The sequence below is a fragment of the Ictalurus furcatus genome, chromosome 29, assembly GCF_023375685.1.
Source record: "Ictalurus furcatus strain D&B chromosome 29, Billie_1.0, whole genome shotgun sequence".
In the NCBI taxonomy this organism is placed as follows: Eukaryota; Metazoa; Chordata; class Actinopteri; order Siluriformes; family Ictaluridae; genus Ictalurus; species Ictalurus furcatus.
The window spans coordinates 15,231,827-15,258,441 of NC_071283.1; the positions used below are offsets into that span (position 1 = coordinate 15,231,827).

At 39.2% G+C, this 26,615-nt stretch overlaps 1 protein-coding gene across 1 annotated transcript in view; it reads left to right on the forward strand.

The window, feature by feature from the left end:
• ctnna2 (catenin (cadherin-associated protein), alpha 2) overlaps nucleotides 1-26,615 on the forward strand; it is a 293,809-nt gene that overhangs the window by 226,332 nt on the left and 40,862 nt on the right. The window contains exon 9 of the mRNA XM_053619170.1: nucleotides 8,450-8,602. Coding sequence (XP_053475145.1) covers nucleotides 8,450-8,602 — 153 coding nt within the window. The remainder of the gene's footprint in view (nucleotides 1-8,449; nucleotides 8,603-26,615) is intronic.

Here is a 26,615-nt window from a genome sequence, read left to right on the forward strand (position 1 = left end):
ACCCCAACCTCCTAACATGCTGGGACATGCGAAGAAGAAAATTATTTCTCATATAATGTATATCTGACCATAAAGACTCATTATCATTATACCACAGCAAATTGCCAACAATTTAATTTGGTACCTTTTTATAAATAATTACCCTCCATGCTCCGTCCATTTATAATCCACCAGGTCCATTAATCTCTTACGCTACATCAGTGATAAACAGTCGTTCCACCAGCATCTCTTTTTTTCCCCTCCCCTTTTGAAGTTTATAAGACCAGAAGATGTTACTAAGGAATTGCAAAGCATGAACTCTTCTGCGCTGAAGATGTCCGAAATCTGCAGCTTTACCGTTAACGTTTTGACACTGGAGACTCCTTCCACATTTAAAATAATCTGTTTACGTAGCGTGTCCACCGTAGAAGTCCTGGCGAATGTGCATTAATATTAACCTGTGATTTACAGCTGCACTACTGTCAGACCTACTGTTATAGAAAATGACTCAACGTGCTCGGACTAATCGCAGAATCGTATGACAGTTCTAGGGAAAAATCTGGAAATATGCCATGTACACTTATGTTTTTAGTATTTATACAGATGTAGAAATATCCATTCTTCTTCAGCACCGCTGTGTTCTCAGTATGTTATAACGCGTGTAGTATAATGCCGTCTGTCATCGATGATTGCTTTCTTAACTTAGAAAAAAAGAGAAAAGGCCAAATCTGAATTTTCCCAGCAGCAACCATGTTTTCAAGTTGATTTGGACTTCATTCAGCTGGATTTCACTATGACTTACCGAAGTAGTATTCTTTCGCTGTGAAAGATGTAGACAGGATCCCATTTGTGTTGAACATGTTAATGTATGTACTTTTCGAGAATGAACATGTGGGTGTGCAAGTGTTCTGGCTTACAAATAAACATCCAGGCTTCTCCTGGTGGAGAAAATATGAGCCCCGGGACCTGTCCCCCCGCCTGGAGTTCCACACGGCTCTAAGTCAAATGAATGAAGGCATCGCCATCTCATCAAATCAGCCTCAGTGGCGGAACAGCAAACTCTCCGTGGCAGCAAGCTTTGAGTTATTGCTGTCTACCTGGCAAGAGGATCTACAGCCCGAGCCTTCGCAAATCAAGTGTCTGCTTCCCTTCAAGAGCAGAGGGACAATTGTGGCAATAGCTGTGGCGAAACGTTAGCACCGGGGATTTCTGTTTAGCCGAGGCTTTGTTTTTTTGCACTTTATTGCAACGCCCTGCTTGGTTTGGTTTATTTATGGGGCTCGCTGTGAAATCATCTGGCTGAGTTGTTGAGCGTGTGGGGGAGGGGCGATTTTCACTTTATGATGTTGTGTTCATTTGCATAAATGCACAAGCAAGTCATCTTGGTTTGATGGTTTATCGCTTCACCATTGAGCGAGGATAGAACTTGACTCATGCAGTGCTAGCGCAGTCCACCTGAGATTCTCGGCTACCGAATCAATACCAATATAGTTTTAAGATATAAAAAAGATGACATGGCAGTTGGTCATTTTTATGGCTGGAGTTTGTAAGCAGTTTGTACAGCCATTCTGTTCCTTCCCAAGCGAGCCGTCCTCAAGAGGTGGGCTAATTCTGCAGAAGGAATTCCAGTCATGATTCGGAGACCGGCAATGCTCAGACCTTTGCTAGTAGGAGAGTTCTCCAGGCTGACTGTGAGCTCCGAACATGTCTGTAACAGCTGAAAGTAAGAGAGACAGATGCAGAGAGAGAGAGAGAGAGAGAGAGAGAGAGACTGTGAGGTTCATCATCCTTTTTCAGATCAGAGAGAAATCAGGATTGAAAGTCAAGAGACACCACAAGAAACTGACAGACAGTGTAAGAGAGACCCAGATGAACAGAAAAAAAACTTCATGTCTGAGAGCCCGTAAGCAAGACTGAAAAGACTGATTGCGTGATTTGATATAAAAATTGCCGTGAAGGTGGCATTCCAACACGATGAATAGTACTAATTGAGGAGAGTGGGTTGATGAGGCTAGACCCATAGCCTTAACTGCCTGATCTCATGCAATTAGCAAACCCCAGATGCAAGCTCGTTTACACGCTGGAGCTATGCCATGTGTTTGAAGGCCTATCACCCTGTTTCTAATTAATGTCTCTGTCATCTTTTCTTTCCTGGTAGGGCATTGATTGATGGCTGGCTGTAGGACAGCCTTCTAGCGACATGCACTTTTCATAGCATATGTTTCTAAGCGTATTTTTCTGCACAAGTTAATCCTTAAATAATTCTTTTTTTTTTTTTTTTCTACTGTGAGGAGAGAGTATCCGCAAACCGGTCCTTAAACCATAAAATGCAGTGTTCTGTAGTGATTGGACTTGGTAGGGGAATACAATAAAGATTATGGCTTTATGACTTAAATATCCCCAGCTATCAACAATATTTAATTGTTTGAACAATATTAATACATTACAATATTTAATCACTGGCAAATTCTGTATGTTAAGCTGAATAAAAAGCTTCAGCACATGCTATTATTGGAAAATAATTACTTTTTGGGACGGGGGGGGGGGATGCAGCAACTTCTCTTTGTCGTACCATTCTGTCGTGATTTATTCTTCACTTGGCGTGCCCACATATGATCTCAAACAGATGTCTGGTTTGCAGTCTGCAGACACACCCTGTTGCTCTGCATAGCATTTGTGGTTTGCATAACATCCTTATCTATAATTACAAAAATGGACTCGGGTATTTACCCAATTTAAGATAAACATCTGCTTCCTTACTCTCTGTTCTTTACTACTTGAGATTTGTCTAATCGAGTAGCTTTATCATGCGACTGTCACACACTGGCTCTGAGGGTTGAGCACTCCAGCAGAATCTTTATTCAGCTCTTTAAGACTTGCAGGCTTGACAGTGTGTCCTGAGGAAATGTGTCTAAGAGTGAGACTTATAGAGACGGACTGAGTTTTGAAATAGCTTTTCTCATATATATATATATATATATATATATATATATATATATATATATATATATATATATATACTGGCCCTGTATTGGTGAACAAGTGATAGTGTACTCAGTGGCCAGTACATCCATGCAGTTGGTAGTGATTTGAGGACGAGCACTATGATCTTGAGTACTGATAGAGCCTGTGTCTGGCTCTCCGTGATTACCCGGTGGAGGAACCTGGAACGCTGTGTCATATCAGAGTCTGATAATGGCCTGGTCTGGGATTCCTTCTCACAGTGCAGGCAGTCACATTACAGCCCTGCAAAACAGATAATTCCATCTGGCTCCCCTAGATAAGTCTCAACATCCAGCGCCATCCTACATAAGGATTTATTATTGAATCGTGGCCTCTGATTGGTCAGAAGGTGGCAACTCTTACAATAACACTTGTAGATGTGCTGTCATAGAAAAATAATTAACTTAGGGGTGATAAAGGTAATTTTGCTTCAATACACCATCCCACTGATGATCATTTCCCTATAACAGTATGACACTGACTGTTTTATTACTTATGTAACTGTGTATAAAGTCAAAAGTCAGAAAAAAATAGATACAAAAATCTTATTGTATCTTACCTTATATTATCTTATCTCATCGTATCTCATTGTATTTTATCTTATATTATCTTCTCATCATATCTCATTGTATCTTATCTTATATTATCTTATCTCATATCTCATCATATCATATCTCATCGTATCTTGTCTTATCTTATATTATCTTATCTCATCGTATCTTATATTATCTTCTTATCATATCTCATCTTATCTTATTTTATATTATCTTATCTCATCATATCATCGTATCTTATCTTATATTATCTCATTGTATCTCATCTTATCTTATATTATCTTCTCATCATATCTCATTGTATGTTATCTTATATTATCTTATCTCATCATATCTCATCGTATCTTGTCTTATATTATCTTATCTCATCATATCTCATCGTATCTTATATTATCTTCTTATCATATCTTATCTTATTTTATATTATCTTATCTCATCATATCATCGTATCTCATATTATCTTATATTATCTCATCATATCTCATCTTATCTTATATTATCTTCTCATCATATTTCATCGTATCTTATCTTATCTCATCATATCTCATCATATCTGATCGTATCTTATCTTATCTCATCATATCTCATCCTGTCTCAATGTATCTTATCTTATTAAACCTGACGCCCTCCTTCCCAAAGAGGGAATAAGGTCTTTGTTAGAAGTATATAAAGTTGCATTTTTATGGACTGTTAAAGCCAGAATTTAAATGGATGGAAAGTAAAGGACAAGAAAAAAGAGGGTGAGACAGGTAACAAAAAATTAACTACAAATAGGAGAATAAAAAGAATTCTCTATTCCCTCTCGAATCACCCAGACATGCCCATAGTCCAGCACAGTTTAGAGATTTCCATGTTGAAACAACTCACAAGTAAAAGATTATAGTTATCCCTATAGCCACTATATAGGTATTATTATGGCCACCTAACTATCCTGAACTGGAGTTAAACATGTCTGTCGTGAACCAGACATCAGTTAGAAGGAACATTGTTGTGGGCATGGACGAAACCTTGCAATGTGAAGTACTGTATTTTCTAAAACTCTCATCGTCTTCATCCTTGTACCTTTTTCTGCTCAACGCTGCCCAAGACATTAAACCAGGAGGACATCCTGCAATTTACAACCGTTTACAGACATCATGGAAAGATCAAGACCAGGACGCTCCAGCCTATTTATCCACGTTTTTCCCTCTCAATTTCACTGTCCTCTTTACTCTTCTCCCTCCGCCCCTGATCTCGATCTACACGCCGTTCCCTTTATCCACCACGTCCAGTTATTTCATTTTGATTCATGCTCGTTCCTCACGCACACACAAACCTGTTTCTCCCCTGATTGCTCTTGACATTTTAATAAGAAACATGCCGTTGTTGACCCACGGGCTCTCCCTCTCGCTATTTTACCCGCATTCACAAATGAAAGGACTAGAGAAAGGAAATGAAAGCGAGGATGTGAAGGCTTTGTTTATCGGACCTTCTAATTTTCCTTGAATTTTGTGTCTGCTGCTTTTTGAATGGTAACAGCTCTGAAACAAACCGCAGCGCTCCTGAGGACCGAGCAGTCCGTTCATATTCGACTATATTTGCACACAAGCAACTTACATAATAGACACGAGCTCAGGCTGTATGATTTGTTTCGGAATAAAAAGATAAGCCATGTAAAGTTCTCCGTAGGGATTCTTGCGACAGTTCCTGCGACATCTGTTTCCGCGCCAGAACCCGATCGTAATCCTTAGACATACAGTTTCCCATTAAAAAGCAAATTTGCCAGACAGAGTCTAATCTTGTCTTTGAAGATCATGCCTCCTCATTTTGCTCAGTTGGCAGTCAGAGATGTTTATCTTTCAAGCTTAGTTAAGTATACACCCCCTTTAATTATTTCTTGGTACGCCTCCAAATTCACTTCGATTGATTTCTTTTTTTTTTTTTTGCCACTGAGGTTTACTGTTGCTACAGGGCCATCTGGTTGACAAATTTGGACAAATTGGAGAAGAAAATGAGACGAGGGAACTAGTAGTATCATCAGACATGAAACTTTATTGCTGTGTGTGAGGCAGATGATGTAAACGCAAGCCTTATTGAAATTCAGAGTCCTGGTCAAAAACAAGCCAATCGCACAGCCATCTTTAGTCAGGAGTGTAGAGATCAAAATTGTCCATGCGTTGTGAGTGGGAGGGGCATTCTGTCTCCCCTGTCAATCACAGTGACACTAGCCAATCGTCGGTGTCTGTGAGCTCAGGTATGTGGAAGCTGGTAGATAGCACTTTCCTCCAAGTGTTGTACGCTGCCGTGAAAGCTGTGGTGTGATGGAGGGTTTAGGATAAATTTTGGGGGGGGTGTCGTCCATTTGAATTGACCACTTGCAAAGAAGATGAATGAGTGAGTTGATTAATACGAGATGACTGGTGAATGTGAACATTGTAAAAATTCGGATCTGGATGAGGAGCAGTAACTCCTTCCGTGTTGGCCTAAAAATAGAAATTTAGTGCTTGTCCGTTTTCAGTACCGGTCTCATTTCTAAAATAAGTGCTTTTTGAACACGTCTTTTAGATTTTTTGGATTAAGGTAAACGAGTGTTTCTCTTGTACAGATGATGAATATAACTCTCTGACCTGCAGCAAAAATCTGCATTTTTATTGGAAAAAAGGCTTGTCTAGCACACTCTGAGGAATGATGTCTCTATAAAGTGAGCACCCTCAGATCTGATCTGGTGCATTATGAGGATCTACTCACTGGAATAAGCATCATTAAATAGACGATGGTTAAAAAAGAGTGAGTGAGTGCACTCAGTCTCTGTGAGAAACGGAAATGGAAAATCTCGACTCATTGGCATTGGAAATGTGCGAACATACATTAGTTAGCATGAAAGCCGGAACCCTTTATGATCCGTTCTGCAAATATAACAAGTCTCCAAATAATTATACGATGATGCACTATCTGTATGATGGATTCGGCACTCTTTTCCAAGCTTCTGGAAAACGTCCTTTTGCGTAAATTATTAAACATAGCTACACGTTTCTTTAAAACATTTCAATTGAATTATTGACGTCCCGAGAGATGGATCGTTGGGTATGGAGGGTGCTCTCTTTTTCCGAATTTCATGCTCAGGTGACCAGGGTGCTAACAAACACTGCATATCAACTGCACAGCTCCAGCTTGTGCTTGAAGCACATTTTTCTCTCTGCAGAGTTTGCAGGCCCACATGCTTTGCTAGCCAAGTCGTGATGGATTTAGCTTCCTTGCGAGTGATAATTTATCAGCCCAACCCCGAGCCTGGCGCTTTGGGCTTTTTAGCAGGTTGCTGAGCTACACGTGTGCGCATGACTGGTTGGTAATTACTGTTGTTTAAGAGTGTTTACCCCTGTCATCTTTCTTCCCCGGGAGGAGTTTCTAAAATAACTTTTCCTCTGGCTGTGATTGTGACTGATGCTGACCACACAAACTGCGCTAGCCCCTAGCGTCGAGAGAGATATTATTACCAGTTGCATCACCTCTGCCTTGCTAATGCTACTGTGAGACAGTACAATAACAACATTTTGAAGCCCCCGAGAAGGTTCGAGTGGTCCTGAATACTCCACTGACTACAAGTTTGTGTATGTGTTTATGCATCTAGTCTGTTTAGCCCTCCAGGGAAAGCAGGTCTTGCTGAGCTCTAATGGCAGGATGGTGTTATTTTATGCTAGCTCATGCCTCCGTAGAGGCTGTAGAGGCTCTCTCAATGTTCCCAGGACCCATTTTGCAGTCATCAGCCAGTTTCTTACCAGTTTGAGCCAAAAGTAGCTCCATAAACAAATCTATCCGTTCCAGAGCTCCAGTGGAAAAAAAAAAAAATGTTAGCGTTGTTTTCAGGTGCTGATACTGTGAGTGTTTTATGGGAGAACAGCTGGCCTTGGGTCTAGACTATTTCAGCAAGGCGGGGCGGGGTTGGGGTGGGGGTTGTGATGCTCTATTAAGCCTGGATTATCCTTGACTTTAAATACCACGATGTGTACGCAATATGACTGCTGCATATATCGTGCAGTTGTTTGGAACATTGCTTGTGCAATGTCCTGAGAAACAAAAAGCTAGGCGCTTGCATTGCGCAATACCAATGTAAACAGCGGGGGCAATATATCACCATGAGACACTGCGTTCCTAATAGAGGTTGTTTATACTAGTTGACTACATTTAATACATCGTGCTGCTCGCTGCTGTGGGGATGACGCATAGTTGCGTGGTGGAAAAACACAGAGAGGCAGACGTTATCATCATTAAGCGATTTCAGCGTAATATTGATAGTATTGATATTGTGATCAGTTGTAAAAGTCATAACTTTTCATATAACTTTTTAAAACTACACGTATTATAATCATTACAAGCAGCTGATTAGATCTTACAATTCTGTCCTGAATCGTTACAATTACAGAATGTTCTTTGTTTTGTAGCAGAATTATTTTTTTTTTATTTTTATACCTTTTCAGTGTTCAGTAGTTTATTTTTGTAGGCATTAAATAAAAATATAATCAAAATGTTCAGTTTCTTATAGGTTTATAGATTTATTTACGACTGCACCACTAATGTTTTGCTTGCTGGCATAGATTGTTAGCAGACCTGCATATCGTACTTCACAGAAGTGACTTCAAGTATCGTGATGTTCTTGACATATCGTCCACCCCTACGTTAAAGCTGGAGATGTTATTTGTAGCCTGTGTGCTTTCGGCTGTCCGATGGTTAACCGAAGTGCGGTCTGCTATCTGAAAATAGAGATGTCCTGAAACAGTTTTGCTTTAACTACAGAAAAGACGACTCGTCGACTACTTTTTTTTAAATTACTGACCCGCTAGTAAAAATTTGTAGTTGCGCAACAGCTAGTTCACAAATTAGCAAAGTAAACAAATTAGTATTGTATAATAATATGGCTTTCTCTCTGTCTCTTGCAGCTGAGGAAGGCAGTGATGGACCATATCTCTGATTCCTTCCTGGAGACTAATGTACCTCTACTGGTCCTCATTGAAGCAGCCAAGAGTGGCAATGAAAAGGAGGTGAAGGAGTACGCCCAGGTCTTCCGCGAGCACGCCAACAAACTGGTTGAGGTGAGTGCTAGATTTCTGACATAGTCATCCTGCTTCTCCACACACAGACACACACACACACACACACGCACACACACACTGATGTACAGATTTTTTTTTTTTGAGGTCCTGCTGTTCAACTCACTTTGAAACAATATACAGGTGCATCTCAAAAAATTTGAATATCGTGCAAAAAAAACTTTATTCTAATATTTTGAGATACTGGATTTTTGATTTCCATGACCTGTATGCTGCACTAATCAAGATTAAAACAAAAAAAAAGGCTTGAAATATTTTACTTTATGTGTAATGAATGTAGAATATATGAAAGTTCCATTTTTTGAATTAAATTACAGAAAAAATTCAAATAAAAAAATTCACAATATTCAAATTTTTTGAGATGCACCTGTATATGTGTGTGTGTGTGTGTATATATATATATATATATATATATATATATATATATATATATATATATATGTATGTATGTATGTATATACATCCACTCTGACCGTCTCTGTTTATCTCCATTTTTTGTTTGTTTGTTTCTTTCTTTCTTTCTGGGGTTTGAATAATGAAAAGAGATTATTTGTACTTGAAAGGCCTTTGATATATTCTGTGATTTACATTTTCAGTGAAACTCAGCCAACGCAAATGAACAGAAGCATGAATTTCACAGAGCTGATAACACACACACACACACACACACACACACACACACACACACACACACACACACACACACTGGATTTATTTACTCGTTTTTGTACACAAGTTCTGTGTTCATTTCATTCTGAGATCGGAGGCCTCCTGTAGCCTCTGCTCTTATAACACCCTAATGCTGTTGGTGTGTGTTTGAATTATTTGCTGTGAGATTTAGGGTAAAGTCTCTCTCTCTCTCTCACACACACACACACACACACACACACACACACACACACACACACACACACACACCCGTATTAATGCTGTTCACAGCAGAATCTCAGTGGGGAGATAGCTCACACGCTAAGCTCTATTGTTGTCCAAAGCTCTGTGATTAAGGTTTACATCTGAAGTGGTGTTTAAACATGACTTGACAACTACCTGTAGTGTTCACTGTTTACCTGTAGAGTAGTGTTTACTGTTTACCTGTAGAGTAGTGTTTACTGTTTACCTGTAGAGTAGTGTTTACTGTTTACCTGTAGAGTAGTGTTCACTGTTTACCTGTAGAGTAGTGTTTACTGTTTACCTGTAGAGTAGTGTTCACTGTTTACCTGTTGAGTAGTGTTCACTGTTTACCTGTAAGGTAGTGTTTACTGTTTACCTGTAGAGTAGTGTTTACTGTTTACCTGTAGAGTAGTGTTCACTGTTTACCTGTAGAGTAGTGTTTACTGTTTACCTGTAGAGTAGTGTTCACTGTTTACCTGTTGAGTAGTGTTCACTGTTTACCTGTAAGGTAGTGTTTACTGTTTACCTGTAGAGTAGTGTTTACTGTTTACCTGTAGAGTAGTGTTCACTGTTTACCTGTAGAGTAGTGTTCACTGTTTACCTGTAGAGTAGTGTTTACTGTTTACCTGTAGAGTAGTGTTCACTGTTTACCTGTAGAGTAGTGTTTACTGTTTACCTGTAGAGTAGTGTTCACTGTTTACCTGTAGAGTAGTGTTCACTGTTTACCTGTAGAGTAGTGTTTACTGTTTACCTGTAGAGTAGTGTTCACTGTTTACCTGTAGAGTAGTGTTTACTGTTTACCTGTAGAGTAGTGTTTACTGTTTACCTGTAGAGTAGTGTTTACTGTTTACCTGTAGAGTAGTGTTCACTGTTCACCTGTAGAGTAGTGTTCACTGTTCACCTGTAGAGTAGTGTTCACTGTTTACCTGTAGAGTAGTGTTTACTGTTTACCTGTAGAGTAGTGTTTACTGTTTACCTGTAGAGTAGTGTTCACTGTTTACCTGTAGAGTAGTGTTTACTGTTTACCTGTAGAGTAGTGTTCACTGTTTACCTGTAGAGTAGTGTTTACTGTTTACCTGTAGAGTAGTGTTCACTGTTTACCTGTAGAGTAGTGTTTACTGTTTACCTGTAGAGTAGTGTTCACTGTTTACCTGTAGAGTAGTGTTTACTGTTTACCTGTAGAGTAGTGTTTACTGTTTACCTGTAGAGTAGTGTTCACTGTTTACCTGTAGAGTAGTGTTTACTGTTTACCTGTACCGTAGCAGAGTGAGGAGGCTGATAATTACAGCATGCATGTTTATGTGGTGTGAGAGGGAGTAGCGAGGGAGTAGAGAGGGAGTAGTAGAGAGGGAGGGAGGAAGGAGGGAGGAGGGAGGGAGTAATAGAGAGGAAGTAGTAGTGAGGGAGTAGAGAGGAAGTAGTAGAGAGGGAGTAGAGTGAGAGTAGAGAGGGAGTAGAGTGAGAGTAGAGAGGGAGGGAGTAGAGAGGGAGGGAGTAGGGACGGAGTAGAGAGAGAGGGAGTAGAGAGGGAGGGAGTAGAGAGGGAGGGAGTAGAGAGGGAGTAGTAGAGAGGGAGGGAGTAGGGAGGGAGGGAGTAGGGAGGGAGTAGAGAGAGAGGGAGTAGAGAGGGAGTTAGTGACACAGCATCCAGCAGCACATCATCAGTATGTGGCTAATGTGGTCTTTGTTAGATTACATTTAACAGATTAAACAAACAGAACGATGATGAGAACATTGTCACACAGAAACATTTGCGTCAGGAACTCAACACGTCTTTGTCCATAGTTACGCTAATACCCACATCTCAGTTCATATCAAAAGTTAAGAAGGATGTTGTTGGTATGAAATACAACTGCATTGATTTTCTCACACGTCCGGGTTGATGGAATAGATTTTTCAGATCAGTTACTTTTTATCAAATCATCAAATATACTGAGTCGAAATATGGAGTGTACTCTAAACTATTTAAGAAAAAGTACAAAAGTATCTGTAGACAAAAATAAAGCATAACTGACAAACAGACAAACATAGATAGATGGATAGATAGAGAGATAGATTGATTGATTTTTATTGTTTTTGTGCCTTACATTACTATTTGCTTGCTTGTTTTTTGTTTGTTTTTGCCCTTTATCTTTTGGTTTCTTTATCAAAAATGTACAAAAAATCTTGTGAAATTTATCATTTGTGATCCTTTCTGCAACACAAAACTGTATGCTCCACAATATTTATTAAATTCTAACTTATAATAAAGTAGCCCTTAATTACGCATGCTGTCTTCAGGAACAATTGAAAAATTTGAAATCTTTCCAAAGAATTTCTGCTTGAAGGACATCCTTCATAGTACATCCTTCATACTCCAGTGACTGGCTCTTTCATCTCATTACAGATCTTACAGGTTCCTTATAATATGCGATTACGACACCAGTGATGAGTGGCATCATCAGCCTTAGACGGCACTCTTTTAAAGGACAAGGTCATCCGGAGGCACGTCAGTGTTTAGCTAAGAACTATCGCTCAGCTCTGTACCTGTGTCCCTATGCAAGTTGTTACTATAGTAACAATAGCGTATTAGAATTGTCAGAGCTGATGTTGACCAATCAGAATCCATATTTCTGTAGTGTTAAGATTTTTTTTTTAACACATGAAGCTTTAACACATCATTACGACCGTTCACGTGAGCTTTAAGTCGCCCAGTGTGGCTCTCGTTTATATTTTAGTGATCATTGGTAGCATTCGGTTGTAAAACATTATTTTTCATATATTCGAATGCGATTATAGATCCCCCTTTGTATTTTATGATGTTTGAGCATTGTTTTAAATTTTTAAGTGCATTTTTATTATTATTGGACTGCTTCGTTAATAATGCATCGTGTTGATCTTTGCTTGTTTGTGAAGGGATTTTTCTTCTGAACAAATGAAAAGCAAGTCATAGTGCAAATGTAATTAATAATGCAGGGTTGGATTTCTTATTAATGCAAATAGTGCTGTTTATATTACAGGATAACAAACCAGCGCACAGCTGGGCTGCTGATGTTCTCCAGTGCAGTGTTTATTACTTCAGCACAGGCTTAAAGATCGTGAACACTCCGAGCTTGTCATATCCAGTAGCTTTTATTTTATTTCCAAACAGAGATGGTAAAAACAATTTTGGACTTTTAAAGGCTTCAGAATTACTTAACAATACTAGTAATATGAATATATTATACAAATCTGAATATATTATTTTTTTTAAAAATTCGAAGATTTTGTCTGCTTAGAACCTTATTGAACCTTATAATTTTAGAACCTTATAATTATAACTTTATATATATATATATATATATATATATATATATATATATATATATATATATATAATGAATTATGACATGAATTAATGACAAATTTAATCAGAATAGAGTGAGGAGATATAGATGCTTTTATACTTTCTCATGAAAAATTCTCAATTCTATGAATATGCAAATTACCAGCCACAGTCTTCCATTGATAAACTGGTGCTATGTGGCTATCATTTGCATACTGCAATATGATTGACTCTTTTTTTTTTTTTTATTCAATAACTCAGTGTTTCAATGTTTCTCTTACAAAATCCCTTCAGAATTCAGAGACTGCTCTGGTTCATAAACTCCAACAATTGAAAGTGCTGACCTTCTTGCTGAGATGGCGAGCGCTTTCTTAATGATTATGCAGAATCAATAACAAAATGAAGGTAACCAATATTCAATCAGCCTTCAGACTTTGTGGCCTCAGATGCTCTGTTGTGGGCAATAATTATTATTCAGTGGGTGCAAGTGCATTAAACAGTGTCCCAGATACGATGGATGGATGTTCGAACAAGTCTATTTGTGATGACCTGGGTCTGTGGGTGGGCCTGATGGCCTATTCCAGGCAGAGTTATAGGCCTCTGAGGAAATCTAGTGGCCGAGGTGCTTTTGGGAGACAGCCCGGGAACCGATAGATCAGCTCAGCACACTGAAGTTATTTTTAGAGCCTGCCTTCAGCAGTCAGCATCTGTCATCCATGACTCCACCACTGCAGTGGAATTGCAGGTCCAGAGTCAGATGGACTCCACCAAAGACTGATTAGGAGCCTGAGTCACCCAGGTGTACTAAAAAAAAAAAAAATATATCAATGGCAATATACATCAAATATATTTTTCTGATATGAATTCATAGGGGTGCCAATAATTGTTTCACACCTATATTTAACAAATAGAGTTCTAGTCCTGGTTTAGGGCCGGAATTGACTGTAGGGAAACAGCTCCTCTTCATTCTCTCTGTTTTGGCCTTCAGGGAACAGAAAGGTTTCCCTGATGGTAACAGAGAGAACAGTCCATTGTTGGGATGGTTGAGGTCCTTCATTATCTTCCTGGCCTTGGTGTAGCACCGCTTGTTATAGATGAACTGCAGGTCAGGGAGCTCAGTGCGGATGATATGCTCAGCTGTTCACACCACCCTCTGGAGAGCTCGTCTGTCCTGCATGGTGCTGTTCCTAAACCAGGCTGTAATGTTTCCTGTCAGGATGCTCTCAATGGTGCAGGTGTAAATATTCCTGAGCACCTTAGAGGGTAGTTTAAAATCTTTCAAGTGCTTGAGCTGGAATAGTTGCTGACGGGCCTTCTTCACCAGGGTGTTGATGTGACAGGACCATGTCAGGTCCTGTGTGATATTGACATCAAGGTAAAAGAAACTGTCCACAAACTCCACTGGGGTCCTGTTGATCTCGAGTGGATGGTAGCTCCTCTCCTGCTGTGTGCTGAAGTCCACAACCAGCTCCTTTGTCTTGTTGACTTTCAGGAGGAGAATTTTCTCCTGGGACCAGTTTTCCAGGCTCTTAATCTCCTCTAAATAGGCCTTCTCATCGTTATCAGAGATCAGGTCAAACACAACAGTGTCATCAGTGAACTTAATAATGGTGGAAGAGTTGGAAGTGGCCACACAGTCATAGGTGTACAGGGAGTACAACATGGGGCTCAATACACATCCTTGGGGGGCCGCTGGCACAGAGACAGTCTCAGACCCAGGTCCTCCAGTTGGTGGTGAGTTCTGAGGGAATTAAAGTGTTAAATTCTGAGCTGTAGTGACGAGGTGATGAAGTCTCTGACCAGTCTTCACAACAGATATCAAGGCAACAGGACGATAGAGGCAGGCAGGTGAGATGATGAAGGTGACAGATGAGATTTCTGTTTTGAATTGAAGTGGAGAATAAACACATTCTTCTTTACACAATTGTCTTTAAACTTTCTGTTTTCATCATCACTTCAATAATCAGACCAGAGAAGATGACAAATCTATAATGTCTGTGAAAACCCTGCTGTTTCACAGTGAGCTGTTTTGAGCTAAATAATTCACAAGAGGATCTGCTACAGAAGTGGTCATTTTTCATGTTGAGAAGAGTGGAGTTGCTGAACTACAGCCATGTAGTTTCTTATGTTTGTCCATTCTGCTGCACTGTTTCTTCAATTAGTTTGATTTGCTAAAATATTTTGCGGTCCATCAGCTGAAGACCATGTCTATTGCTTCTATGGACAATACACGCATGCAGTATGTGGATGACTTGTTACGTTCTTTCATTCCGGCGCAGTGACTATACTCATGAGTAAGCATGGTCACTGTTAAAGACACATCTGAGAAATACACTAACATTTCAGAAGAGATTGTACAAGTCTTGCCAAGCGGTACAATTTGCCCACCCACTCCAGCTTAAAAACTCGATGGTGAAATCTTGCAGCGTGAGCACCTCTTTGACGGAAAGATTAATGGTCAGGTATCCCTGGCCTTACCGAGCAGACACTCCCTGTCATGTTTAACTGATGGCTTTTATTATTTCACCATTTCAGATTTTGCACTTTAAGCCTTTAGGCTTTGCTTACAAACCACATCCACTAATGCCTGAAAACCAACATGTCGCATACAAACAAATAACCCTTTGATCCATAATATTTACCATGCTGTAACTTTTTAATGCCCAGCTGCTGGGAAAATACCACCAAGTAATCTTCCAGTCTGATCGTAAATGACTCTTGATTGTAGTGATATACGTTTGGCAGTCATGAAACCGCACAGTGGCCTTGGAGAATCGATGGTTTAACTGGATCAGCAAATAACTGATGGCTGGAGGTAACAAGCGTCCATTGATAGACTCCTTTATAGGAGCAATCAATCAGAGCTATAGTTACATTACGGCAAATTGACAAAATGAGGACCTTCTGGCCAATTGCACCTCAGTATACAATGCAATAAAGATGCCGATGCTGATATTTGTGACGATCCCCAGATCATTTTGGAATTGAGGAGCTTGCTTGCTCTTTTCACACTTAGTCTGAATGTTCGCATCCAGGACCAGTTCTGGGCTAGTCGCAGGTTTACCTTCACATTGTATTCCTGCTGAACCTTGGATCAATTTGATAATTCCATATGTCACTTTTGTGCAGGCAGGTTTGTGAAATGGTAAACTCTAGTTTTTTTTTTGTTTTTTTTTCCTTTGGTGTGTTTTCCCCAATGTTCTCAGTGTGACCGCTGATCTAATTACAGTGCTCCAGTCCTACTCTGATTTTATATCATGTCTTATGTCAACGAGACGTGACAAATTGAACTAATCATGAGACTTGGTATATGGCACTGAGAGAATCTGATGCGGAGCACACAACGGGTCATTTTCTTGGTGGTACTGGACCTGCACCAAGGCTCAAAAACAGCTTTCATAATTCACCGAACGTTTTAAGCTCTTGGGGCAAGTCTGGAACAAAACTGACCTTAGTACCTGATTTAGACTTCGAATTCATCTTAAACGTGACTCACAAATGTTTTTTTTCTTTTCCCAGAAATGAATAGAGAAAATTTTAGTTTCTTAGTAACTCAGTTTTATTTAACTGATGATATTCTCTCTCAGCTGCCATCATGTCTCCAAGCTCCCTTCAGCATTCGCATATGCTAGTTTAGCTTGCAGAGCTCAAAACATGGGCAAAAAAATCATTATAATAATTATAACTCTGCCACTTTATTTTCCCCAGACTCGTGTGTGTTTGTGTGTACTTATCAAACTGCAATAACTACAAATATTGAGGCCTATTAAGCATTGAAACAGACAGTTAATTTCTATTTCATAGTCCACAGATTTCGAGTTATTCCATTTCAGCTTGCCCCCTTACCCCCTCTTCCTCTTCCCAGCACCAATCCAATAAACTCTTTGTATCATTATCATCCACGGCGATGGTGCAGAATGAATTTGTTTGTGCCAGTTAATAATCTGTAATTGAATATCTGAATCTAGCAATCTAAAGCCGGATAAATGAAAAGGGCACAGCTCAGGGCTGGTTGGATAGCTATGGTAAGGGCTATTAGAAGAGAGGAGCTTGCTGGACTGTGGCTGGCCTGCAGAATTAGCCCTTTCATATCCAATTGAGAATGCAGTAAATGCTGTTTAGCCAGCCATTATTTAAGGCCCAGTCCCTGGTGAGTGGTTAAAGAGGGAAGGAAAGGCAGGTCTATTGTTAATCCACCTCTCGACATCGATATAGAGAAGGAGGAACCGGGACTGGATAGAGGAAAATGTAATTAGATTGCCCATCAAATTAACAACATAGATGTTGGGGTCAGGCTCAGGCTGAGCGAAATCACCTTTATGGCCTGGAAATTGAAAGCGAATACAGAAAATCAGCAATTCAGTAAAGTATAAATTCTGCATACATTTTTTCAAAACTATAAAAATGAATATGTTATTGATTTCAATACAGTCTGATGAGAATCAATTTTGAATGACACATATATTGCTAGAACATTAAGATCAGCATTTTTAACATCCCTTTTTATTTTTGTGTCCATCCTAGTGTCCATGTCAGATCGGGAACAAATATTGTGCATTTTAGTCACATAAGTGACAAGGTTTTAAAATAACAAATTCTGTTTGACAGTGTATATGTTCAAACTTTCAAATTGATGTAAAATATAAAGTAAGGAATGGCAGGACTCACATTTTCCTATAACAGCACAAACCTCCAACAATCGTTTATGTATTTTAAAAAAGACGTACCTTGACATATCTGTTTATAGTTACATATAATGTGGTAGAACATTCAAAACAAGGTAGTTTCTGTTCTCGCTTAAATTATAGCAGTCTTTCCCCTCACCAGTCCCTCTTTTTCTCTCTCACTTAAATTTCACTTAATTTCCTGAGATAGGAAAGCCGTCTGTTGTACGGTGCTTTAAAGGTTCCCCAAGAAGGACAAACCAAAGAAATCTAAAAGTGTAGCCACACCTCAATCCAGGATCTATGAATATACATAAATATGCAAATTGGAAATGCCCCCAGAGTCCTCCTGCCATTTTCACCATAGTTAACCAAGTAACTCTAAGCAAAACTCTCTCTCTCTCTCTCTCTCTCTCTCTCTCTCTCTTTCTCTTTTTAATATTATTTTCTTATTTTTAAAATAAGACTCTGACTCGTTTTATATTGTCATGCTCTCAGTAGTTCAACCTGTCCAGTTACAGCGCTATCATAACTACTGTGATTTTCGACACCACTAGTATTTGACACATTAGCTCGGATATAAAGATATCCTGCAGTAGCACTAGAGAAACATCACCATTCTTTCCAAAACAGCAGAAAGCAGCACTCTAAACACAAAACCACTGCAACCTGAATTCCAATTTGATTACCGCAACTAACGAAGCTTAATAAATAAATAATAAAATGGCGTTTGGCGTTGCACCAGCGCAACAATTCTGTCCTGTTTTGTAGATATGACTCTAAAGTGGATTAGCAGAGATTAGGAATGACTAAAAAAGAAAAGAACGCCCGAAATTTCTTTTTTATGGCTCTGCGCCTCCAATGAGCACATGTTCCTTTAAATATAATGTGCATTCTTGCAAAAACACAATTATATCTCACCCACACACAGGAACACAAGAAATTATCTTGAAACCATTTTGCCCTTTGTTTAGCCCCTTTTTAAAAACCTTTTGGTTGCTTTATTTCTTAGTGCGTGCTTTTCATCTTTTCAGAATTTCACCTCATGTGCTCTTCTAACATCTTCTAAGTTCTTCTCACGGTGACATTTTACCCAGTTGTTGTTTCCCATTTTGCTTGCTGGTATTAATAACAGGTCTCCATGAGAACATTCTTTTGTAATTAGTATGAGAGGAAAATCCTGATGTTTCTAGGACAACAGGATGTAAAAAAAAAAGCATTGCTTTTTCCAAATCATTAGAATTTGAAGACCCAAAACTGGCTTTCTCTTGTTTACCTCCATGTTTTTGTCAGCACTATTGCCACAAGGTTGAACCGATTTCCTCCAAAACACCAATAAAACTTCCCTCCGTCCAGTAGTTTTTGATTGACAGACAGACTTCATTGACGGTACAAATGCTAATGTGAATTTGGAAGTGCTTTATTTTTGGCATGAGGAATTGGAACATGAGAATGCAAATACATTTTTGAATTGGCATCCTCTAATTAGCATTTGCATTTGAATAAAGTCTGGAATATGCTGCCATAAGCAGAATTAAAATGAATAGCTTGTACTTCAAAACTAAACTTCACCAATTGTCTCCGACAAAACATAATAAACAGTATGGTCACTGTAAGTGCAGACGTTTTTAATTGGACACCAGGCTCGTTATACTGATTAGCGAATACACCAGTGATGACCCATACATACCACCTAATCTGTTCCACATCTCACCAAAGGAATGATGGAGATAAACTCATCCAAAGCTAACCAATAAAACACAGCTATACATTTACAGCAGGTCCACATTCAGCTCAATATTTTTAAAAAAAATGTTGCACCATATTTAGCTCAGATAACTCTTCCATTGGGGAATGATGAACGAATTTAGACAAATTTTGCTTAAACACGCACTACTCTATTGAAACTCGCACCCCAAGTTTAATTTCTGCATGCGTTTCCGATAGTAACCCTTTAAAACATTTTTTCAACATTTCCAGCAATATTTTTCCAACAGTTCAAGTTTAAGCTCTTGAATGAGCTGGTGGAATTTATCCAGAATTGATTTTTGTGCTCCTTCCTTGGGTCCAAAAACCTAACTTTTTCCTCTTCTCTTGACATTCTATCATAAAAACATATTTTACTACCAAAACACAGATTTTATTTGTTATTTTTAAGAAGAATAATGGATAATGTTCGTTTGTTTGTTTGTTTGTTTGTTTATTTATTTATTTAAGATAACACATTCTGAACCGTCATGGAGTTGTTGGTGCCTCGTAACTGCGGATAGAAAGTTCTTCTAAAGAAATGCTGAGTGTATTTCATCCTTCTGGTTTAGAGGAACAAGGTTGTAGATGGATGAATAAGCACCACAATCCAAATATAGCCTAAAATACAACGAGACTATAAAGTTGTACAGTTCACACAGTAGATAACTTGAATGATGGTTGTCTCATGCTATGATTCATGGGCTTCAGATCCCTTGTCACTAAAAGATATTATTACAAAAGGTATATTAAGAAGGTACTGCATTCTCCTGGGGCCCCTGGTGGCTTAAACCACTTGTAACTAGAGCCAGCGCTGATTCAAAGCTTGAATATGGACGTCCTCTGAACCATTCAGCAATGTTTTTTTTTTCTTTTACATACCCTGGCTGTAGCATTCTACCTGATGGTGTGTGTCTGATTACAACATAAGTGTGTGTATGATAAGTGCAGGTTGAAATGTGAAATAGGGAACCAAAATGCCCAGCAGGTAGGTACCTGAATCTTAAGTGTCTGTGCCGTGAGTGGCCATTTTCCCTCATGCGATTGCACTCAAATTAAAGTCCATCCCCCCCCCCAGCTCACTCCTCCACCTGCATGTATTTCTGCAACACTGCCTCCTATCCACTGCTCAGAAACACTCATCTCTTCCATCAGCGTGATTCAGGTCCTATCTACGTGTTCAGGCACTGTGTTTTACAAGCAGCACTATTCAGGCGACCTAATTATTACAAACGTCGTATGAATGGTGCGAATTTGATGGAGCATTGTGATCTGGCTCAGTAACCTGCACAGTATAGGTCATTGTGAATTGTAATCATTTTATATGAGATCTCGTTCTTTATTTATAGAGGCTTCCTGCAGAGTTCGTTGTCTATTAAAATTAATTTGCCTTGCATTGTAAAGCGAACCGCATTGGCGTCGTCATGCTGGTTCTGTACATGGTGGGTTGAAGTTTGAATAGTTGTGTAGCCCCCTGTAGGGATGTAAAAATAAAAAAGGTGGATGGGTAAAAAAATTTGATTTACATTTTTTATTTTCTAACAAACTTGGTATGTAAAAATATATCTAAGTAAAATTTCCGTAAAATCAACCTTTAGATTTTAATTTTTCAAAGAAAGTGTTTGTTTGTTTTATTTCGCATATATTTTTAGATAACTGGTATCAATCTCAGACAGGTTTAATAATTAGTTTGCCAGATGATCTTAATTAAAGGGAAACCTATTTAAGAGGTTGTTCCACATTATTAAGCAAGTCACAGTATGGAAATGAAAAGTGTGAAATAGGCATGAAAACTACTGATATTCTGCGAAAACTGAATAGAGATCATCGAACAGTGAAAAGATTTGTGACTGATTCAGAGCACAGACGTGTTCGGTCAGAGAAAGGCTTATTAAGGAACGTTTGTCATTAATGATATTAAAAGGGCAGCTATAACAAAGCCACTGTTGAGCAACAAACACACGTTTGAAGCTGCTGGTGTCTCTGGAGCCGCTAGAAGTTTGCAGTGGGCTCAGAAATACATGAAGTACAATGTCAGAAATACAATGCCGTGCTACACTGGATGGTCCAGATGGATGGAGTTCTGGATGGTTGGCGAATGACCACCCTAGTCCAACAACATCACTCTGACATCAGCAGGGATGTGTCAGAGGGATGATTAGGGGTGGAATATTAGGAAGTGACATGGTGGGTCCCTTTAGTGTCCCTGAGGGTGTCAAAATGACCTCTGCAAGATATGTGGAGCTCCTAACGGATTTTTTCTGCCATGGTATAAAAAGAAGTATCGTGCCATCTTAAATTAAATTATTTTTATGCAGGACAACGCACTATCCCATGCTGCAGAAAAAACCCCACCATTGACTACTTGGTTGCTACGGGCATAAAAGGAGAAAAAACATGGTGTGGCCATCCACCATCATGTCCTGACCTCAGTCCTAATGAGAACCTGTCTAACATCCTTAAAAAGAAGATCTATGAGGCGACAGTATACCTCAAAACAGCAGCTCTGGGAGGCAATACTGCAACCCTCAACTGAAATACAGGCAGAAACTATACACGGACTTACACGTTTAATGGATGAGAGAGTTTTTAAAGTCTTCTCAAAGAAGGGCTCGTTGATTAATATGTATATATGAGAGTAGAAACTCCGGCTTGCATGAGAGTCAAACAAGTATGAGTTTACTATCAACCGCCCTCTGAGCATGTTTTTCTTCTCGCAAAATGTGTACGAAGCGGTGAAGGGTACAGTCCACTTGCAATTTGACTGGATCTTCCAGTCCTGTAACATGCAGACACATGAACATCTCATGATACAGATGTCCACCAATATTGCATACTCTTAGTTGTCAAACAGTTTTCACAGCCAAAAACATCCCAAATGTTGTTGTAAGGCACACTGATGCCAAGCTGTTCTGCTTATGTTTTGGTTTCATTGAATGTTATTCTGAGAGTGTGTTTGAATTATCATCCTAGTCAGCTCCCACAGACGTGTGGAAGCTCTCACAACTGGAAGATGTCATGAATTTCTTCCATTTTCTTAAGGTGAATAAAGTCTGCAAGGAGAACCCTATTAGATGGCTCTGAGATTATCTCCCAGAGTGGCCTAACTAAGACAGCTGCTGACAGTGGCCTAGTGAGCTGAATACTGATGAAAACTCTTAGTCTCCTGGAGTGATCATATCAAATGGAAAATTACTTCTTTGTAATCAATGAGTGAGCGCTCCTCCGGGAGCAGCAGATGAGGTCCAACCGAGGCGAAATCCGAAAAGAGAGTAATAAATACAGAGAGATAAAATATGGCAAAGACAGATGGGGATATTGTCTTTAAAGATGAGGCTGTTATTAAAGTTCCGCTCTTGCAGCAACGACACGCCGAGCAACACAAACGGTCTCCAATGCAAATCAGTGGCCACCAAAAAATACCTCCTGCACATTCTAATGCTTTCTGAGAAGAACTTCTTGGACCCTTTTGGAATAGCTAATAAAACATTTAAATATTTTACTTAAATACTGGTTGAGCTGGCAAGATCACATTTTATGGATCGTACTTGCCGAAATGGTTTGAGCCAGTTAGCACTTTTCCCTCCAGTGTTCTGTAAATTGATCCTAGATATCGATCGTGTCCTCGGCTTATTTCGCTCTCCCTTTTTTTCCCCCCTCTTCCCTCATCTCTCACCTTCTTCCTCTTACAAACAAGTACACTCTTCATTTCTGTCTCTCTCACATACCAAATTGCATCAACAATCCTTTACACAATTAGTATTTCGTTAATGAGCAGCGTACAGAAGGGATTAGTGCAGGTGCAGGAGGGAGATCTGCCTGTTGGACGATGATGGAGGTTAATCGAAGCCAGAGAATGATGAAGAGACCCTCTGATGATGCCAACTGCACTCCTTCAGCTATTTTTTCTAGTGTCAGAACGAGGCATTCTCAGGTGCTAGCCCAGGTGCTAATCGCTAACAGCACTGAGCTCATGCCCTCTGTTTCCTCCCCATGGGATGAAGCCGAGACGTGCCAGATGGATGACCGGAAATGAGCCAGCGAGTCAGTGAGGAGGCTTTAGTCATGGACTCTCTTGCTCTCTCTCTTTCTTTCTTTGGCTCAAGCTCTACCCCTCTCACCCTTTATAATCTCTCCTCTGTTGCCAATTAGTCTGCCTTTGTCTTCTCTGCATCTAGAAATGCCTCTTATTAATCTAACACAGGTTTCTTGCCAAAAGAAAACTACCTTGTTTTCCAATGACATATATTCATTGCATAGAAGCAGTGATAAGCAAAAAGCCACATATAATATTTGTTCTATATATGCAATTTCAAAGCATATACTATAAGTTTTGCTAATGACATTGACTTTGACTTGCTTTACCTCATCATTGGTGGGCATCTTTGTTCAGTTATAAGGCAATCATAATCGACTAACCCACACCGACAGATGGAAAGCAGCTACTGTACTTAACAATGAAGTCAAATGGAGGTGCTGAATTTTCACATCTAGCCTTAATGTTCTTTTAAAATAGCAATGCAATAAATGTGCGAAATAATAAATCTGTGTATCATATTACATATTGTCATATTATTAGGCACTCATGCAGCTAAAATTGTTGATTCTGAAAGTGAGTCTGCACAGCATGGAAGCTCATCACCATCCAGGATGTACATCACCAGAGCCCTGCTTAAAGCCAAGCCTAGCTGAGGGTCAGACAGCTCCAGGGTTCCTGGTTTGGCTCTAAGCTTGGATTTGTGTCCATGTGTGAAAAGTACAATTGGTTAATTGTCCATTCTGATCGTATTACCTTCATCCCTGTCATATCAGTGGAGATGGAAATGAACCAGCCATGTCTTTTTCAATTTCAATCAAGCAAAAGTATTTTTCAGCATTTGGATGCGCACTTCCTATCACTGCTTGAGTTTTAGTTTTAGTCTTTATAATGCCTGGAATCCAATACCACGTATGGAAGAAAAGCTATTTTAAAGCGCACTCAGCCTTCAGTGCATTTGATTCCACAATGAGATTGAAAGATGTGGAAGTCTCTACTGATGCTGCATTATCATTGGGTCAGGGGTTGAATTTTAAACATCCGTGCACATACAGCCTGCAAACTCTCCTGTGTAGTGGCCTTGAATAGCAAGGAGCTTCTTTCTCAATTCCTTTCTAGTTTTTTTTCCCCCCACATTTGTATTCCATAATATTGTTTGTCTAATTAAAAGGGGAAGAAAGAACAGAACATAGTGTTGGCATTCGTGTATAGAGAAGACAGGATGAAAGTCCAGGAAAAGTAGTCGCTTTGCCTTGGGGGATGATGGGTGTCTCTTGAGGAAAGCCCTAGATTTAGTGGCACTTGCATCACTACAGTCAGTCGTCTCATGTATTATTAACAAGGACAAAATCAGTTTTCTTTTTTTTTTCTTCCCCTCGATGAAGAGGCAGTGTTGAGTCAATAATGCAGCATGGTGCCCATTATTTTGTGAATAAGTTAGCAATTTTCCTTCAAATTCAATTTCTCCGTGCTATGGAGATTGAAGGATTATGGGCATTAGGAATGTAACAGAATGTAATGAACCGATAATGTGTTCTAAACAGATATAAATACAGCTATGAGTATGAGGTGCACTACAGGTATGTATCAGGACTGGGATCCCACAAGTGGGAGTTTTTTTTGTTTGTTTTTTTTTACTTTCTTGCAGGCGTGTGGTCAAATATAAAGCTTGCGGAAGAAACTAAGACCACATTCATTAACATTAACATGACTGTGCAGCATTGCGTAATGCATTACCAGTGTTCATTCATTCATCATTAGTAACTGCCTGGTCAGGGTCATAGTGGTTTAAATTAAACTGCTAGCATTGTTATATTTTGGGAAATAGAACCAACTGAAATTGTTTAAAAGTCTTGTGGGCAAGTACAAACACAAACAATATCTATGTGAGTGGGATTTAAAAAACAAACAAACAAACAAACAAACCAGTCCAATTATGAACTATGAATTATAATTTTCTAGCGGCTAAGGGTCGCGTGCACTCCCTGCTGCGACCGGAGTTCGATTCCCAGGCAGGTCACTTTACAAATATAACCATGTTACCCATATTATAGGCTGAAAGAAAATTATTACTTAAAAAAACTAAATCCTGAGAATTTCTTTAACTTCCTCATGCCATTAGCATGGATGCTAACCATATTTTGTGCATTTGCCAATTCTATGCCAAAACACTGTTACTCAGGGTTTTAAGAGCAAAATGCAGTAAAGCAAACATTATACTTTCTTTTTTGGGAAGATTGAATGAATTTTTTTTCCTTAAATTCAATGTAAAAACATGAAGAGGACGATCTTCTCAAATTCTTTCTCTCTGAAATCTAAAGGTGAAGTGGATGATCATCATGGCATAGTCAGATCCTCCACAAATGAAGCTCATTAATCAAACCCACTACTTCATTTATGTTTTTTTTTTTGTTTGTGTTTTTTTTTGTAGAAGTGATAGGTTTGCACTTGGTGCTGAGGTGAAGAGCTGGCGATGATGAAAGAGGCTAACAAAGACGAAAGCTCTTCACAGAGGAGATGAAACTCCATCAGTTCTCTTATTACTGAAAATAAATCATCTCTGTGAATCAGAGCATGACCTTTTACTGTGGTACAAATCCAGAATAAAGCAAGCCGCCGCTGCTGCACTCTCCTTATTGCTAATTAATTAGCTGAATGGTTGGACGCTAGCGACACTGTGATATTAGCTCCAGATAGCTTATTAAACTCTAGGCATAATTTATCAGAGGTCGAGTCCTCTTGGAAAATATTATTACCATTCCCAGCAGGGCTAATTGACTCTCACGTGCCCTCCTTCAACAATATTTGTTCTTCGGTTAAAGTTAGGGTTTTTTGTTCTACTCACAGTGTAGCTAAAGTCACTAATGGCACCATGCTAATACAGTATTATTAACGATGAGGTTCTGAGGCATTTGTTCTGAAGAAACAGAAAAAGGAAAAGTTGGATTTGATTACTGTGTCACATAGCAATCATATAACAGCATATTTTATATAATAACGTTGTGTAATGTTGCTATTCGACGCCTTAAACTCTTCAGCCCTCTGCTTTCTGTAAATAATTCCCACTCGGTTTAGTTTCATTTCTCTAAAATGATATGTTTCATCACAACAAACCTGAACGACTTTGTTTACTTCTCCATGTGCAAATTAGATATAAATTTTCTGAAGTTTCCCCTTGAGAGGTCTCTGAGGCACCATGTAAGAGGAAGTAAAGAAAGGAGGAGGAAGGTAGAGCAGGATTGAAGGGAAAGAAATAAGGGCAGAGTATCTTCAAGGTTCTCCGTGTCTGTTCCAATATGGCTAGCTGAGTTGCTAAGAGAACGGAACAAAGCCTCTGTGTGTAGCTAACTGATG